Source organism: Fonsecaea monophora, assembly GCF_001642475.1.
Source record: "Fonsecaea monophora strain CBS 269.37 chromosome Unknown Scaff34, whole genome shotgun sequence".
NCBI classification, from domain to species: domain Eukaryota; kingdom Fungi; phylum Ascomycota; class Eurotiomycetes; order Chaetothyriales; family Herpotrichiellaceae; genus Fonsecaea; species Fonsecaea monophora.
The window spans coordinates 138,401-156,267 of record NW_019173965.1 but is presented as its reverse complement, the minus strand read 5'-3'; the positions used below and the strand labels follow the sequence as shown (position 1 = coordinate 156,267).

General features: G+C 53.5%; 5 protein-coding genes across 5 annotated transcripts; 2 read left to right on the top strand and 3 right to left on the bottom strand.

The window, feature by feature from the left end:
* Nucleotides 1-369: 369 nt before the first annotated feature.
* AYO21_05436 (hypothetical protein) lies at nt 370-2,110 on the top strand (the record flags this gene model as incomplete). The annotated part of the gene is made up of 2 exons (XM_022655405.1): nt 370-802; nt 858-2,110. 2 exons carry the CDS (start codon nt 370-372, stop codon nt 2,108-2,110), a joined length of 1,686 nt encoding a protein of 561 aa, XP_022512297.1.
* Nucleotides 2,111-4,035: 1,925 nt separating this feature from the next.
* Nucleotides 4,036-5,042, bottom strand: AYO21_05435 (hypothetical protein; the record flags this gene model as incomplete). Its single annotated transcript, XM_022655404.1, has 2 exons — nt 4,036-4,590; nt 4,650-5,042. 2 exons carry the CDS (start codon nt 5,040-5,042, stop codon nt 4,036-4,038), a joined length of 948 nt encoding a protein of 315 aa, XP_022512296.1.
* Nucleotides 5,043-5,895: 853 nt separating this feature from the next.
* On the bottom strand, nt 5,896-8,053 carry AYO21_05434 (hypothetical protein; the record flags this gene model as incomplete). Its single annotated transcript, XM_022655403.1, has 8 exons — nt 5,896-6,120; nt 6,249-6,476; nt 6,540-6,669; nt 6,733-6,844; nt 6,913-7,059; nt 7,148-7,387; nt 7,488-7,592; nt 7,675-8,053. 8 exons carry the CDS (start codon nt 8,051-8,053, stop codon nt 5,896-5,898), a joined length of 1,566 nt encoding a protein of 521 aa, XP_022512295.1.
* A 2,332-nt stretch (nt 8,054-10,385) lies between these two features.
* Nucleotides 10,386-11,251, top strand: AYO21_05433 (hypothetical protein; the record flags this gene model as incomplete). The annotated part of the gene is made up of 2 exons (XM_022655402.1): nt 10,386-10,584; nt 10,647-11,251. 2 exons carry the CDS (start codon nt 10,386-10,388, stop codon nt 11,249-11,251), a joined length of 804 nt encoding a protein of 267 aa, XP_022512294.1.
* A 1,215-nt stretch (nt 11,252-12,466) lies between these two features.
* AYO21_05432 (hypothetical protein) lies at nt 12,467-14,595 on the bottom strand (the record flags this gene model as incomplete). The annotated part of the gene is made up of 2 exons (XM_022655401.1): nt 12,467-14,199; nt 14,274-14,595. The coding sequence occupies 2 exons, from the start codon at nt 14,593-14,595 to the stop codon at nt 12,467-12,469; spliced, it is 2,055 nt and encodes a 684-aa protein (XP_022512293.1).
* Between the last annotated feature and the right edge of the window lie 3,272 nt (nt 14,596-17,867).

The window sequence follows — 17,867 nt, the reverse complement described above, 5'->3', positions numbered from 1 at the left end:
AGCTCAGCGCGAATGCTCAGTCCACGACAGAAAACACTGGGTAGGCGTTGTGCACTGATACCCACTGTCAATCCCGGCTTTGTACCAGTACTTCAGATGACGATCTTGTTGTAGTAGGGGGTCACCTCGAGGCAACTGACACTCGCAAAGACCAACCAACGCACACTATCTCCGGAGGTCGCTGCTTTCACTAAACCGAGTTCTTCACTGACCGATGGAAAGTTAGACTCAGGTCTTCGATGGTCCGCTTGTGCAGTCTTCAACGCGTGAAGCCGGCCAGAGGCGCTGCCTCACCAGATTTATGTGGTTTGTCTTTCCGCCAGTCGCCATTTCTCACACAAACCACATTCGATGATCAGTCTCAACAAGATGCACGGTCGTCGTCTCAGTGAGCATCACGCCACCCGAGGGAGCTCAACGGCAACCTCGTCCAAGGATGTCTTCCGTCTCAACCCTCCTCAGAGCTTTACCTATAGAGACTTCGTGATAAGAGTACCACTGCCTCGACTTCCTCACGGCATGCTTGCTGAAACAGCAATACGAAAATATCCACGCACTCGCTTGAAGAGGCTGATTAGAGCTGTGGAAGCTCGCCTAGGCAGACACCGTTGCTTTTTCCGCGAATGTCAGCCACGAGATCAAAAGAAGGAATCACAATTCGAGGTCAGCAGGCTCTATGCGATCTATGAGGTTGAACACTGGCCAGGCGCGTTCGCACAGTTTGACTGGACACAGTTTGTCATGGCGAACATCGAACGCGACGCACTGCGCATTGAGTGTGGTCGAAGTGTGAAACTGTCATGTATGTCTCCATGACCGCCTTAAACCGGAGGCGCCTCTGATGTCTTTCTGTCCAGTACCCATTCTTCCAGCATCCGCAGTGCCGATCTACCAGGACATGTTACGACAGGAAAGTAATGACCTGGCAAAGATAGTGGTCAACTCGGGCCAAGTCGCAGGGGCGGTTTTCAGAGGCCAAATACGTACCTATCCTGAGGATGATGTTCCAGAACAAGCACGCCATGATGGTTCAGATCAACAACACGGCTTGATGCAGACCTCGTTCATGCCACACCTCTCGTCGTCTCCGAATATGCGCGACGCCCTCTCCGATCTCAGTACCGAGCAGCTAGAGGAACTAGTCTGCAATGACCAGATGTTTCGTGACGCCTGCGAATTCCATCAAAGAGTGGTTCAAAAAGAGCTGAGACAGATGAGTCGCCTTTACCTGCGTTGTGTCGGTCGACAGCCTGGAATGAACTTGTTGACATGGCAGGAAGTCATCTACGAAGCCAGAAAGATGATCAAGATGACCTTCATTGAGCAGTTGGAGAAATGGCGGCGACAACAACCGGACGTCCAGTTTGACTCCCAGGACTCGACGGGGACGATCGCGGACCTCCAGCTAAGGTATCTGATCTCACGGGTTCAGCACCACGACCCTATTCCTCCCCAGGCTTTGCATCAGTTTCGAACAGAGCTCCATCGTAAGCACCAGATCGCCGCGATGCTGAGGCAGCGCCAAATCCTCCGGGAGTGGACCACGGCTATTGCGAAGCGGTCTAGTGTGCGTGACGGAGAGAGGTATCGGAAAGAAGGGATCAGTATCATGGACATGTGGACAGGCGGGGTCGAGGACTATGAGGCATTCGACGAACGAAACAGGAAGGAGAATACACTGCTTACTGCCGCCATGTTGCCTATGGCGACCCAGCTCCGCCTTCGTACATCTGGGGTTCAAGAGCAGGTCCAAGCTGGAAGCTGCGGACCGCAAGAGTCGCTCGACTCCGCGGCGCGACCTTCTCAACAAGAACAAGAACAAGGACAAGGACAAGAGCAGGACCAGGACCAGGAGAAGGACTACGTGCGGCTACCACCCACCGTCCAAGCACCGAAAGAGCCGCAGATACAAGCCCCGCTACAGACACCGACGCAACCGCAAGGATCAGACCACGTGCAGGCGCAGGAGGGTCATGTGGAGGAGAGGCTGGAGAAAACAGAGAAAGAAACACAAGGACAAACACCAGACCACCAACCCAGAGACACCGAAATGACCGATATCGCTCCTCCCAAACCCACCGCTGAGACTGTGCCTCACGCCTCAGGATAAAGGAACCCTTGCAGCATGAACTTCTACATCCGGCCCAGGCGGCAGTCGAGTAAGAACGAATGACAGAAAAAAAAAAACATGGTTTTGAAAGCCAGAGAAGGGATATGCACCCTTGCGCTTTGACCCCGAGGGGCTCGTTCGCATGGAAAATGTATTCTGTATCGGTATCGAGGTTACAGTCAGACAAATCAGAGTCAGAGTCAGAAGTCCCAGACACAAACGCAAACGCAAACGCGAGGTAGGTTAGTCCAGGCTGGACAAGTTGTACAAGCTGTACAAGCTGTTCAAGATACCTAGGTATCTAGGTAGTAGGTAGAAGATAGGTAGATGAAACGCATCCCAGGGGCGAATCCAATTGGCTACCTAGTATGTAACTCTCAATTCAGGTGCCTAGTGGTTTCTGTACCGGGTCCTATGTACCATGTATATACCTTCTCCTTGTCCTCGCCTGGTCGTGGTCGTGGTCGTGGTCGTGGTCCTGGTCCTGGTCCTGGTCCTGACAACCAAGCACACTGCGCACGCTGAGCTATCCATGAGCAATATAGCCATGTATATATATATCTAACTCGCGACCAGCGCCCTCCTTGGTGCCGGTACTTGGGACGGTGCCGGGACCGCCTATAAGCTTCCATGCCTTCCTACGCACAGTACCCCTCTGTAGTATTTTCAAAACTTGGCTGCCCACTCACCTTCCTAGCAGGTAGGTAGGTAGGTAGGCAGGCAGGTAGGCTTCCTACCGACCGACTCACCGACGTTCTTGTGTTTGCTCTTGCGTGCGTGGCTGGGTTTTAACCACCTCTCGTCGAGACGGATACGGTCATGAGTGCCAGGGGTGTGGCGTGGGAATGGAGATATTGGGAGGAGGCGGGAGTTGATAATGTCAGCGGACGGCACTGACTGACTGACTGACTGTCTGACCGACTGGCGGACTGACGGTTAGATAGGTTAGATGGTGATGGTGATGACGGTGAACGGTGTTTGTACAATCTGTCGCCTGGTGATGCTGGAAAAAGTGCCGCGATGTCCAGGAATTCGAGTCGTGTAAAAAGGGAAGATGGGGGTGTCTCTCTTCTTGGTTGCATTGCACCATGCATGCCCATGGACGCCGTGCCGTGAGTCGAGATTCTCTTCCAACTCTATCTCATCCCAATCTGACAGCCTCCTAACACTCGAAGTGCTTTTCTGCACGCACTTGCCCCCCCCTCTTCCATATCGCCCGAACGAGTTGACGACATATTCATATGCCTTTGCTCCTCTTAAACCAGCTAGCTTCCCCTCTCAGGTTGGGTGGGGATAGACATCCCGGTAAACGCAAATGCCATCATGACTGAGCTCTCGCGTTTCCGCAAAAAAAAAGCCCCAGGTATAGGCGTTGGCAGTAGGTGTTGGCAGTCCGTCCACTCGGAGGATGGGGAAAGGAGTGCATCTCCGTATCTCATCGAGGAGGCTCCTGTATGATTGTTCTGTCGTTCATGCTCATACTCGGCGACAATCCCTCGAAACTTCGTTGATGTATCCCAAATGTCACGTTTTGCGTCGAGCATCTTGTCCATGCTAGGCGCGAAGTTGGCGTGAGAAAGCCGGACCAGATTGCAGACTCGCAGCACCATGAGATCGCCAAGTTGCCTCTCAGTTAGTAGTATTGAGCACGCGTTTGAGGCAGGTGAGTAGTCAATACGGTGTTGAGTGGTAGGCGCGTCCGTAGAGCGCCAACGCAGGACAATCTTGCGTGTCGTTTGTCATTGTATCAATATTATGTCGATATTCCCTGTGGTTCCTCGAGATGACCAGGACCAGCCAGCTTTTCTTTTACCCGGTGTCGAGGTAACAGAGACCAAGCATTCCGTAGCCGGAGGATAAGTAGGGCACATCTCTCTTCAATTCCTTTTTTTTTTTATCGGAACCGATATTCCCTTGCTCCCATCTCAACTGGCCGAGAGCAGATACGCCGCCTCTACTTGTCCGCTATTGTCGGCAATGTTCTCTTCTCCCCGGTCACTTTTCAGAAAGCAGTTCCCCTGGATTCCGCCCCTACTCAGCGCAAGGGTGATGTTGGCGCCGTACACGACCGCCTCACAATTTCCACCAGCAACGTTGTACGCAGCACATTGATCGACGCAAGCTTCGATACTGTATGCAATGACGGCAGTGAGGTCCACCACGGTGCCACCACTGAACGAGTCCACCCCGCTCGGCCAGTCTGTGTCGCAGAGGATAGTCCAGGTCGCGGTGCTGAGTAAGGGGGACACGTAGTTTGTGTTGTTGTCTGCGGGACAGTTGTAGGTTCCTTCGCCAGAGCTCGAGGTCGTGGCGGCAGCGGTCGAAGAGGTGGAGGTGCTAGTTGTGCTGGTTGTTTTTGTTGTCGAGGATGAGGATGGACTGCTCGTGGAAACAGCAGGCTCGGAGTTGGTTGATGTTGCTGATGGCGAGGTCGTTGTTACAGTCGTCGAGAGTGCAGGAGCTGGAGACGTGGTGCTGGTCTTCAAGGTCACAATATCAATATACGCACGAATGAAATGTCAGAGTAGTCCAACTTTACCTCTGCTGAGTCGGCCTTTGCGCTGTCTGAGCTGTGTTTGTTTGCCAGGACGCCACCTATACTCCCTCCAATGATGGCGGCAACAACCAAAGCCGTGACCACGGCAATCACGATTATGAAGGTCCTGCTGCTAAGACCACAGATTTCTCGATTCGACTTTTCCTTGGACGTAGCAGGGTTCTCTTGATCGTTGGACAGAAGGTGATGAACAGCTTCGAGACCGCCGCCTCCACTACCACCCTTTGAACTGTCGTTGTTGGTATTGTTAGGGTTGGCATATGCATAGGCGTCTGGATAGGGCTGTCTGACGACCTCTATACCATGATCGACGCTCGACACGATCTGCTTGTCGCTGTAGGACGAGTGATCTTCGGAAAACTTTGGGGAGGCCATGGATAGATGCTCTCAAGCCCAAAAAAAAGAAAAACCATACAACGAACGCGAGCAAAAGTGGTTCTGATGATGGGAATGTTCACGTAGTGCGATCGCAAGACTGGAGCATACCTAGTACCCGTGCCAGAGCGGATCACAATCTTGCGGCTCGAGACTGGAGATGTGGACACGACCCAGTCATCACCGTCTAACGAGTATCCGTACCTTGTAAAGCGGGCGAGACTTGGGCTAGCGGCGCAAGGACGCCTCAAAAACGGATAGGCAGAGGGGGGCCTTACATGCGACGAACCGCAAGGCGTTTTGGAAATGCGCCAGAAACATGGGGACAGAAGATGGATGTGGGAAACCTGGCGAGGGCAAACCTGCAGCAGCCCGACGGGTGAAACGGGCCAGGCGACGCCACGCGCAACAATCAGGGGTTGAGCGGGACCTCATTGGAGGGCACCATATGACACGGCACAACAAGTGTGCGAACAGGCGAACCATGTGTGCGATGAATCGGCTTTTGAGACTGGGAAAGGGGATACAGTCTTGAAGCTGGAGCCTGTGGCTTTGATTGGCTTCATCGACTGTATACAAGAGCGTCTCTGAAGATCAAAGAAGGGAGAAGAATAAGAGCTGGGCGTACAAGGCTGTAAAGCTTGGCGGAGATGATCCGGTGACTGAGCTAGTGCAGAAGAGGTTAGTAACTAAGCCTCGCCAAGATTGTGCTTAGTAATTGCAGATCCGTACGATCAGAGTGTACCAAGTACGGAGTACCTCGTAGAGGGCGGTCAATCTTCCTTTCAAGAGACTAACCACTACAAGTACTTTGTACGGATTGAACGGACTAACCACTCATTAGACCACACCTCTACAACTTGCCCCGTGTTTCCTTTTTCAGCGAGAAAAAGTTCCTCACTCCATCGCTGTGAACCCGTCCTGCCCGTCCAATCTTCTCATCCGTCCCGGTCGAAAGCTGCCGCAGCGTTTCCTCGTCCGCGTGGTTGGCGACGAACCGGTGGTCGTTCTTCTTCAGTCGACCGACGATATATGCCCGGAGCGGGGTGTTGTCCCGTTTGAATTCAACCGTGTACGTCTATTCGTTTCCATCGAGTGCCAGACGTTAGCAAGCTTTTCGTCACGCCTCTCAACAGTAATGTCCATCGCACACGTTCGGAGAGCAGGGCTCTGGAAACAATAGGAGCTTTGAAAAGTTGTACATACCTCGATGACAGCATCCTGCTCTCCCTCGACCTTGGCATCGATCTTCGGAACAGTGAGGCCAGTTACAAACTGCGGCAACGGGTCTCTGTCTGGGTAAGGGGAGCCATCTCGTCGGCGTGTCGTCGACAAACACAACACGTGCTGGTAGGTCATGACACCACCGTTCGCAAGGATCAGGCCGTTTCGGCCTTTGCCCTGTCTCAGTTGTCGCGTCATCTCGGTGATGGCCTGAGAAGAAGAGGAGCAGAATGTCAGCGATAGCCCACCCATTCTGTGTTGCGTTGAACTTACGTGCATGGAGTAATTGTTTCCTGCACCTCCGAAGCTGGTCAAACCGCCGAGAAGAGTGATTGGCTTGGTTCCATGCGTGATGGGCAGGCCCAGGTGTGTTGCGGCGACTTTGGGGACAATCGGGAAACATCTGCAGCAGATCACCATGTCAGAGACAACAGTGGTGGCGATCAGCTATTGGCGCCCGACTCACGAATAAAAGTCGAAAAGGTCAATTTCTTCCTTGTCGACACCGGAGACACGCAGTGCCGCGTCAATGGACTGTTCGATGGACGGACTCGTGTAGAAGTTGGGTCGTTCCCAAACTGCGCACTCGATGATTAGTTGACCCTGTAACATCGTGGCCTCTTGAAAGAACTCGTCAGGTACGTACAGTTGTCGCAGTCTTGCGTGCCAGCACCACCAAGGGCATAGATCCACCTTTCCTTGGGAATACCAAGTTCCTCGGCGTAGGCTGTCGAGGTCAGAATGCACGCGCCGGCCAGATTGATGTTGTTGAATGCATTCATGAGAAGGGGATCTAAGGTCACTTTCGTCAGACAAAAAAAAGATCTGCCATCGCCCAAACCACCTTCTTAGTGCCTTGGTGGTCGGCAAGAAAAACTCACAGGGCAAGCAAATCATGCGATTGCGCTTCGTTACCGTCCCGATGACCTCCTTCGTGGGCGCCCGTTTGCCATAGTTCCACGAGTACGGCGACTTCTCGGCGACTTTGGCGAATTCGGCGTAGAGCTGAGACGACTCCTCGTGGTTGTCGGGTATCGACTGGCCGCGATGGGCACGGAAACCGTTTTCGAAGAGCGGATAGATGTGGATGGGGGCGCCTATCGAGTGGATGGCGCCGAGATCTTTTGTTACATAGTCGTGAGCGAAGGTCAACAAGAAGTCAAGCCAGAGAGCACCGTTTCATATGGCAAGCTCCCCGCCTCATCCCCGAGATTCACATACCTTTGCCTAGATCTCTGTCTGTGGGACTGAAAACTCCGTCGATCCCTACCTTTGTCTTGGTCCAACCCGGCGGCGGAAACTTCTTGGCCGCAGCACACGCGCTCACTATATTTGATGGCAAAGAAGAAGAATTAGCCTCGAGAGACAAGGTCCTGTTGGTGGAAGGGAGAGAGATTGTCTCACTCACGGGACGCCAAAGCCTCTCCTCCGGTGACGATCGCGACGTTGGTCTGGCCCTGCGAGATCCTCCTCGCGGCCTGATCGAACAATTTGGCGACCTTGTTCCCGCCGTGGTCGCTGTAGAATTTATGGCGCGGCTCGACCCCGAGGCCACGGGCAATGTCGCCCGGGAGGTCGTCGTAGGGCCAGGTCCACGTGCGGACGACGTCGATGCTGTCGACGGCGGCCTGGATCTGCCGCCTCTTGTCCTGGGGGAGACCGGTGTCGTCGAGCGCGTTATTGATGGCGTTGAGGATCAGGGTCAACGGCTCCAGCGCGTCAGCAACCGCGGTGGATCGGTTGACGAAGTCGCCGACGCCGACGACGATGGGGATCTGATGAGCCATGGTTCCTCGGGATCTCTACAAATTCTTTTTTCACGCTCCCCGGCAATGAAAAAAAGCTCACTCTTGGTATGTATTATCGACAACAAGAAGGAAACAATCTCGAGTCATTTTTTTCAGAATGAAAACCAAACCTACCAGTTCTTTCGAGAGATCGAACGAGCCCCGTTTCGAGAGAGGGACAAAGAAAGAAGCATTGTGTGGTGATTGGTTGCACTGCCGAAGAGGTGCTGACAACGGTCCACCGCAGCCGAGGTATCCTGACCTTTTTGATACCAAAACCAGGGAGCCTGATGCCGTGCCGGTGCCGGCAAACTGCGGGCTGTTGCTTGGGACAAGCTCGTTTCGAGGTTATTGCATCCGAAGTAATAATAATCAAAAAATCATGGCAAGAATCAAAAGAGCTTTGGCAGATGACCTTGTCCCACGTCGTGTCTGACAGCCTTGCACACAAGCCTTGCACATGACAGCCTCGTGCGGCGGCCGAGGCTGCGGAGTTTTTGTCGGCGTTTAATGTTCCGAGAACCGGATCATCATAAATCCGATGCTTGCTGGGAATCTCCACCAACGCCACTTGTCAGAGGTTCTTACATCTGAATCTCCAGAAGCAGCCTCCCAGATGTGTTGGCGGACTCTTGGGTAAGTCTGCTTTGTGCAATATTGTTTTTGTCTTTTTGGCATGTAGTGAATAAGTTTCGAGCTACAGAACAAGCCCAGTGCCATCAAAACACTCGGAGCAGGGAATGGTTTGGGACAAGATGCATAACAACGGCTTCTGCGAATGATAAAAGATCTCGTGGTGCAGCTATCCCAACGTGATATTGCCAGGTTCGCAACTTTGGACATGGCTCCTGGAATCCCAGACACGTACAAGTTAATCCCCACGATACGACACAGCCCCAGGGATCGCCTTCGAATATCCGCAATGTCGTGTGCAAGTGGGATCACCGCTAGGGCCTCTTTCATGAGACCCAAAGGTCGAAATCTGGTTGACGGGACACTTGCTGCCTGAAGCTACTGTGCAGCCCGGACGCGGAGATGGAACCCGCCGTCATGAGTTGCGAGTCAAGCACCTTGTCGGCTCCATCATGGCATGTTGCCGTCGAGGAGGGGCCACGGCGGTATATCGTTTTACCCGGTGACCCACTGACATGACGGGTTTGTGTGAATACGAATACTGAGAGAGGGAGGCACAAAGCCTCTGGTCAGCGACGTCTTTGCAGTTGGCCGAAGCAGTGAGTGCACATATGAAGCCCACAATGGTGACAGAAGCGTTGGCCAATAAAGGTGCATCGGCACGCATCTCACAGATCCTTATTGAAAGCTGCAAGCCTGCGGGCTTGGCTGTTTGCCGGCAGTCAATTCTCCCAAGGGAGAAGATGGCTCCTTGATCGTCTGGCAGATGTTCAGCAACACCGCCTTCTTTCGCTTGGCACTTGCCTGTCGGCCGTTGGTGCATTGCGTCTACGTGGTGTCTGCAACAACTCAGGATGTGGACCATACCTGAAAGGACACATGCCACATGGATACCACGCCAAACATGTCAAATGCCAGATGAAGATTTGACTGCATACCTAGACAGCCGACTTCACTTGCTAGATCGAACTACCGTGCAATCTCACCGAGATTCAGACAAAGTAGAGTCGGCTGCACAGCTTGTTCATAGCCTAATACTGGCTATCGGCCAGCTTTGAGACTGACTTCTCCGATGTACATATAATCAGGTACCGTGGGGGAGCCTCCGTGCCCCCTCAGACCTAGATGGTATTTCGGTTTCGGATTGGCTAGCACCTCCGACCGGAGGAAAACACCGGGGAGCCACTTGAGTAGGTAGTGTTCCGTTGGATAGACATAAAACGCCTTGTTCAAGAAATTGACAGGGGGATGCGTGATACGGAGACCAGTAATGCCGCTTAATCATTTAGGCGGAAACAGATGGGAGTTGGGCCCCCTCTGTGATGGAGATCTCGCCTGCATGGAGATCTGGTGGAGATTTCGACAGTCAGAGTTTGATGCCCATGCGGAGAAGTTACGATGGGATTCTCGCGCTTGGGAATCCCGATTGCAGTGCCCAGCCGAGCACCTTCAGGGGCCAGGGAATGCTCTTCATACTTTAGCCGTCACGGCCATTGCCACTATCCTGCTGCTTGTGGGGGTCGCCTCCGCGTCCGGTTCACGGAGTCGTTGCGTCCCTGTTGGGAAGGATGCCTCGTCATATAAGCATCATAATCTCTTGGGTGACAATGTCTCCCGTATCTCACAGATTCAAGACCTGATCCCTTGGTGCAAGCATTGGACGGAGCTTGATAGTATTTTACCTTCCAACACAGAAAACATGGCCGAAGACAGCAGCATGGACGACTCGCTTGAGGTTTTCAAACAAAGAAGCCGTATGGCTCGCTGGCGACAGCATCTGTCAGAAGATGCGAACAAACAATGGGGAGATTTAATCTTGATTGTCGCTTGTTTCATCTCAGGCCTGGTTGACAGTGCTGTCTTCAACGTCTGGAGCTGCTTCGTGAGCATGCAAACTGGTGAGCTGCTGAGATGGACGTAGCGGTGAAAAATGATTGGGTGACTAACGTTCTGGTTGCAGGAAACACTGTATATGTTGGTTTGGGCATGTCTGGCCAACCGCTCAGTCAGCCATATCGATGGGTGAAGTCTGGCACGGCAATCCTCAGTTTCTGCTTGGGGACCTTCTTCTTCAGCCGCGTCTGTCGTTACTTTGGACCGCTTCGCCGGGGTACCCTGAGTGGCTCGTGCCTCTTCCAGGCTCTGCTCTGCTTCATCAGCGGGATCCTCGTGGTCAGCGATGTGGTGCCCAATGACGCCGGCACCCAACTACCCTACAACTACATCGTCCTGCTTCCCCTGGGGCTGCTCTCATTTCAATCGGCCGGTCAAATCGTGATGAGCAGGATGTTGCTGTACAACGAACTGCCAACAGTTGTCCTGACGAGTACCTACTGCGACCTGATGTTCGATCCGACCCTGTTCACGGCGCCCATCACTCAGAATCCCAAGCGCAACCGCAGATTTGTGTCGGCCGTGGCGCTCCTCCTCGGAGCTGGACTCGGCGGGGTTCTGACGGAGGGTGGAGATATTTCTAGGCCACTATGGATCGCTGGAGGCACCAAAGTCGTGATGGCCGTGGTGTGGCTCTTTTGGAGGGCCGAAGGATCAATCCGGCTGGAGTGAATGAGTGGTACAGCGCCTAGAACAGTCGCAGAGGACTTACTTCGGTTTCGTTGGTAGGATGGCAACAAGCACATTGAGCGGTGGAAAGGCCGAATGTCCTGTATATATTGTTTTCAACTAAGAAATGGACCTTGGTTGACGGTACAAGTCAGCAACGATCAACCGCATCGCTGGTCGTTGGGAAGAAAGAGTCAGAACACTCTACACGTGCCTGGCACGGATAAATACGTTGTTCCGAGATCTAAAAAGGGGCAAAGTCTCTTGCGAACCAGTATTCCAATATTATTCTGCAAGCCTTTTCGACGTACCCGTGAATACGTTTTTCCAGCCTTTCTCAAATGTGCAAGACCCCGAAATTAGCCGATAGAGCTGACATTCGCTCGGGCAATGCCTTATCTCTCTCGCCAGTCCAGACCGTGGACCACCGCCCGACAAAGATGAGACTGATGGGACCTTCGCCGTCTTTGTGGAGAAAACCGGATCAGGCTCAGGCTCGAAACTGGGCGGTGAAATTGCGGCTGCCGGCTAAATGTTACGACAGTGTGTCCACCACACACATCGTTATCGCATTTGCGTTGTGTGAGAGAGGAATATGGAGTAAGTCACTAGGTAGTGGACCATGCTAATAGTCCAACAAGGAGAAGCAAAAAAAGAAGAAAAACTTAATGGGCGATGGTATTTCACTGTTGCTGCTGCCGCTGCTGCTGCTGATGACTGACTGACTGACTGACTGACTGACTGATTGATAGATAGATAGATATCCTGTGTGCCCTGCCTGCCCTGCCTGCATCCCACATGGCGTCGTTCACATAACACAAGAAGAAGCCCTTTCTCCTTCTCGCCCCCTCCTCCGGCCATATCGAAAACTATACAGAAAGAAAACCACAACATCCTTTCAAGAGGTCACCCGCGCCTGCACTAGATATGTATGTGCACTGCCACTACTACCCTCGCCTTCTCGTAGGGAAGGGGAAATCAACTCTGCCGGCTCCCCAGGCTCAGCTTCTTCCTATACACGTGCCCGCCATGCCTTTGCGCAGCAGCATGTTCGTCGCCATATAACAATGATCGTCACTTCATACACTCATAACACTCGAATCAGCCCGCAAGACTTCCGAGCATTCGCAAAGACCCAACATGCTTTAAAATCACCGGGCTCGAGGCAAGACCTGCCCGCTCTGCCAAACAAGTCGTTGAGGGGGGGGGGGGGAACAATCACATCTTCTCGCGATGGTGAATTGTGGTGTTCTCCTCACTGCTGTCCGATTTGACGACGACCTCGCAGATTTCGTGGTCTTGTCTCGAGGCCACAACAGCGTCGGCCACGGTCCGGAATACTCTCACCGACGTCACCTTGGAGGTGTCCATCGAGCTGTCCCCATCCAGCAGGGTCCAGCCGGCTCGCTCGAAGCGTTCACGGATCATGTCGCTGAGGGCAACAAACCGGACTTCGACGCCGTCACCGGCATAGTGTCTCAACTCGGCAAAGAAGTTCTTCAGGCCTACGACACCGCTCGTGTCAAAGTAGTTGACCTTTGAAAAGTCAAGGACCACAACGTGAATCGGCGGCAAGCTGACACCTTGGGTCTTGGCGTGCCGGCGCAGTCGAGCGATGCGTTTCTCTGACTCCACCGACCAGTTTCGTTCAGCCTCCTCGCCGTTGCGGTTATTATACTCGGGAGCGTGGTATGTCTGAATGACGTTGAGGATGTGGCCCTTGACCCTCTGGATGTTGGGGAAAAAGAAGGATTCCTCGAAGCGGAAGACCCGGGTGTCCGGAGGAATATGCGGCGGCATCCCGCGAGCAGAATCCAGCGAGGCCGCAAGTTCCGAACGGGAGTCTGCTCCGACCGTCTTTGCTTGCATGAAGACTTGGCGGAGCAAGACATACACAATATTGAAGCCCACGGCGCTGGCGATACCAATCTCGGTCGAGACGAACAGCGATACCCAGAAGGCGACCATAGCGGCAACAAAGTCGGCGAATGAGGTCTTCCAGAAATGGTAGTAAGTGCTTGGTTTGCCGATGAGTGGCCAGATGGCTGTGATGACAATGGCGGCAAGGGTGGCCTTTGGGATCCAGTACAATGCTCCAGTCATCTTGTAGATGGAGAGAACAATGACGCCGGTGGTGACCAAGCCAGAGAGCGGGGATTTGACATTACATTGAGAGTTGACGGCCGTCCGGGACATGGCCCCTCCGACGCCCATGACGGTGAAGAAGCTGTTGAAGATGTTTGCCACCCCGAGGTAGCAGAGCTCCTGGCTGGGATCGATCACATAGTTGTTCCTCAAGCCGAAAGCCCGGGAAATACCGAGATGCTCAATTGAGGCACCCAGAAACGCGGCGATGCTGCGTCCGGCAACTTTTCCCAGAAGAGCCGAGTCCACTGCTTTGGGAGTATGGATGTTGAGGGAAGGCACCTTGCTGACATCAAATAGGTAGTCATCACTATCACGGCCCTTGTTGACGCCGTAGCTGATGCCGGTGAACAAGAGAAGAGCGATGAAGGAACGAGTGATGGACAAGAACCAGATGATCTTGTTCTTGCTGCCCCATTTCTCGCCAATCTTTTGCAAGAGAACCAGGAGAACGATGCCGCCAAAGCCGACACCCGCAGCCCGTCCGTTGCAAGTGCCGAAGTTGGTCAGAATGTCATGGATCTGGTTTGCGGTACCAGTGCCCACATTGTCCTCACCGATGAGATTGGCGACTTGGCCGAGGCCAATGGTGATGGCAACGGCGGAAATGAAGCCGGTGAGCACTGGGTAAGAGATGAAGTCAAGCAGGAATCCGAGCTTCAGGACGCCTATGCCGGCCATGAAGATGCCCATGGAGAGAGCGACCGCAGAAGAGATTGCTTCTGGAGCGTAGCCCTCCTTTTGGAGGTCATCCACGACATCTGCCGTCAACAAACCGATCAACGAAGTTGGACCCGTCGAGACATCTGCCCAAAGGTGTAAGTAAGTAGGCCGTGGTTGCCTTTTGACAAGATGATTTGGGGGGGAAACAAAACTGCACCTTTTGTCGTGCCCATGATGGCGTAGATGACCGCAGGCGCCCAGCAAGACATGAGACCGTATTGCACGGGGATCTTTGCAATCTTGGCATAAGCAAGACCTTGAGGAATCAACATGAGCGAAACGGTCAAGCCGGCCACGAAGTCGGTCAAGAGCCATCGAGGGTTGTATCGAGGCAGCCACCCGACAATGGGTGCTTTTTCAGAGACATATCTTGCCGCTACCCTCGGGGTGGCACGCAGGGCATGTTTCCCATAACGGGAGACGCGGTTCCAGGTAACATCAGTCTTGAAATCGTTCTTCACCCTCTCGTAGATCTGCATGATGATAGCAGTCTCTTTTGGGGGGAACACACACACAAGCAGTCGACTTGGTATACAAGGAGCAAAAGGCCGCGGCAAGCAGAACGACTGAGGGAAGGGGGAAGGGGGAAAAGTAGACTGTCAACAAAGTGATATTTGATCAGGATTGAAAGAGGCTTTTGATAAGCTGGGGAAGATGGCCGGGAATATAATCAATCATGCATGTCAGGGATGTGACACAACAGGACAAGGGCCCCCCCCCCCTCCCTCTCTCTCTGTCTCCGTGTTCAACGCAGGATTTAACCCAGCGAACCCATGTCGATTTTGTGGTGTTGTGTATGAGTTTCTGTCGCCCTCTCTCGTTTAACTGAATGTGCATCTGGGTCCGGTCGCTAAATCAGGGAATGCATGTGTCTTGTCTGGTCTGGTCTGGTCTAGAAAAACCGAAACACAAAAAGGACGTGTGTGTGTGTGTGGGTGTGGGTGAAAAGCAACAAACCACAATAGAGAACGTGGAGAATTCCACTAGCGGGGAGCCGCCGCCAGGACGATACTTGGTGCTTCCTGGTATTATGCGTATATGCAGGATTGTCAGAAAAAGGACAAGACGATCGCATACAGAGAGAGAGGGAGAGAGAAAGAGGCAGAGAGGTTGTGTCGGTGGGGGGGTGGGAGACGTGGGTGAGCAGTAGCTGTTGCCAAGCAGGGTTGACGGTTGGTTGCTTAGTAGCTTAACTTCCGCGCTAAGCCGGGGTAGGGGGGTATTCTAGGATATAGCACCGCCGAATCACACCGCGTGAAATATCGCGCTAGTACCGCTCACTCCGCCCGGCAATGCGGGGGTGGAGATGGTAATTGGCCGAAACGACCCAATGCGCCTCATCATCCCATGGCTGGCGGCGTCGCGCGCGCCCCTTGCTTGATTATTGCCAACCCCCCCCCCCCCCTCAAAAAGCTGAATAACCCCAGTTCGCATTTTCGTTCCTTGGTCACAAAACGGCGCACCTGTGTACGCTTAAACCTTCTCCCGAACCACTATTCCCAATGGCCCCTTCGCTTCTTGTCTACGAGGTGCTACATACGTACATACACGACTCTTGAGGGCAATGAATGGATGGCGTCACACCTTTTGCCCTTGCAATCTCCCTCCCCAAAGTCCACACGGACCCTACTTCCAGACAAGACAAAAAAGTCGAGCTGCTCCGGAGACCGTATCTTCCCCCGCATAGCGCCGCAGGGCGGGTTACCCCGCCAGACGTTGTCGTCGCCAGTGATTTGCCAGCCACCAGCCCAAAAAATCCGGGGTTTCTGGAGGTCTTGGGGAGGAGCATTTCTGGGGGGAAAAGGTTAACACGCTTCACACGATGGTGTTCATTCAGGACTAGCTTCGTCATGAATACAATATCAATACCATAAATCATGGTCAGGACCTCAGGGCCGGGAAAACAAATAAGCTGCATGGTGCATGGTTGAATAGTTTGTCTGGAGGGCGGATTCCTTGTCGAAAGACACACACAAACCAGCTCTGCAACCATCAAACGCCGCGCCCCAAGTCGCTCGCCTCTTACTTCGGTAATGAGATCCCTGATCTAATTTGGACGTCGTCAACATTATCAAACAGTGCCCTTTTCCCGTGTGTGTGCCCACGCCCATTGGTGTCATTGACACCGTTCCCCGTGGTCGGTGCTCTGTGCCGTCCAGGAGAAGCTCGCATGACCACTCCAGGTTCAGGGATCCCCTCTTCTAGACCGGGGACCGGTAGTTGAGGACCATTGATCTGCGGTTCCAGCACGGGGTTTCTCCCAGTCCAATGAGCACCGACGCAGATCTCACACCGTTACAGGTCCAGGGTAGCCCGTGGCAAACATGCATGGGGGGGGGGGGGCCTTCAGCCCAGACGTCCCCAGTTGGATTTCCTAGTCTCAAGCCCGTTAGCATGACCCGATGCTGGGACTCGTGGCGATGGCATTTCGTGACCGACTCGTGTAATGGAGGAGAACCGTGAAAAGAAAGAGTTCTCTGAGCTGAGATATCGATTTATCCCGAGCTTTTATATTCTTGTCCAGATGTCGAGTCTTGGGATCGGGCACATTCGGGCTAATAGTTATTGCACTTTAGACCACGGCATGAGCACCGGAGTTCCAAACGGCTGTTCTCCCCTTCAGCGGACGCCGACAGAGTTCCGTAGCACATCACACCTTATCTTTGAATTGCTGATAGCAGAGCTGATAGCTTTGCGTATGCCGGGAACCCGTCACATGCAACAGCTCAGGTTGGACCTCGAGGCAACAGGACAGCAACAACGCCCACCAAAAGGAGCAAAGGGCAAAGATCGACCGACCTTTTTCCCGACCAGTCACCAAGCACTGAGCAGCCTTCAAGAATAGATACCTGAACTTCCACCCCAGCACAGGTGCCGAGCGCCCGATCACGTCGTCCTCAGACGATACCAGACGGTAAGACTCAGTGACTCACCGTGAACCCATCCCTCCACGGGTACGAGGTACAGTCCTCCAAAGTCACTTGATCTGCTGGATGAACATTTAGCCAGAAGCACGCTGGTTACCTGTGAGGACAGGTCCCAGGCTCAAAGGGTATGTGGACACACAAGTCTCAGCAGGGAATCCTTCTTAGTGTCGTTGGATTGAGTTTCTTGCTCCAGAATTCTGGACCAAGCGGAGCCCCGGCCGGTGGAATACCACACCCACGAGGGAAGCTCAGCGCATTGGTTACTCTGTGGCAAAGATAACGTGCCTGTGGCTAGTCTGGCTGATTTCAGCGAGCCCTTGCGTATCTGACCTCCTGAAGTCTTGCCACCCACCTCGTGCCGGTCTGGGAAGTTCGATTAACCGGCAGCCTCCTCGTGAGGACAACCAGATCGGTGGCGCATCAGTCTTCGGCCGGCGCAAGTCAGGAACGACGTGCCTGATTTCGCGAAAAGTCTTGCGAGATGTGTTAGGGGTTTCGACCTTGGTCTCAAAGGAACCACATGTCTACGAGTGGAGGTGGCGACCTCCCCAAGTGCGACATGGGTCAAGAGTATCTGTGGAGCTTGTCGTGGAGCACGTTTACGGAGTGATAGGCAGTCTGGCGACACATTCTTGCAGCAAAAATCGCCACTCCGCTGAGGATGGGCGTGGTCCTTTGGGGCGAGAAGCATCCAGCCACAACCTGGCCTCCACCTGCCTTTCTACCCGGCGCTTCCTTGCGGGCCACTCAATCCCATGCCCAGTATGTTGCAAGATTTCCTGTAGAGCGATGTCTCTTCAGCAAAGAGGGTCGTCCGGTTAATG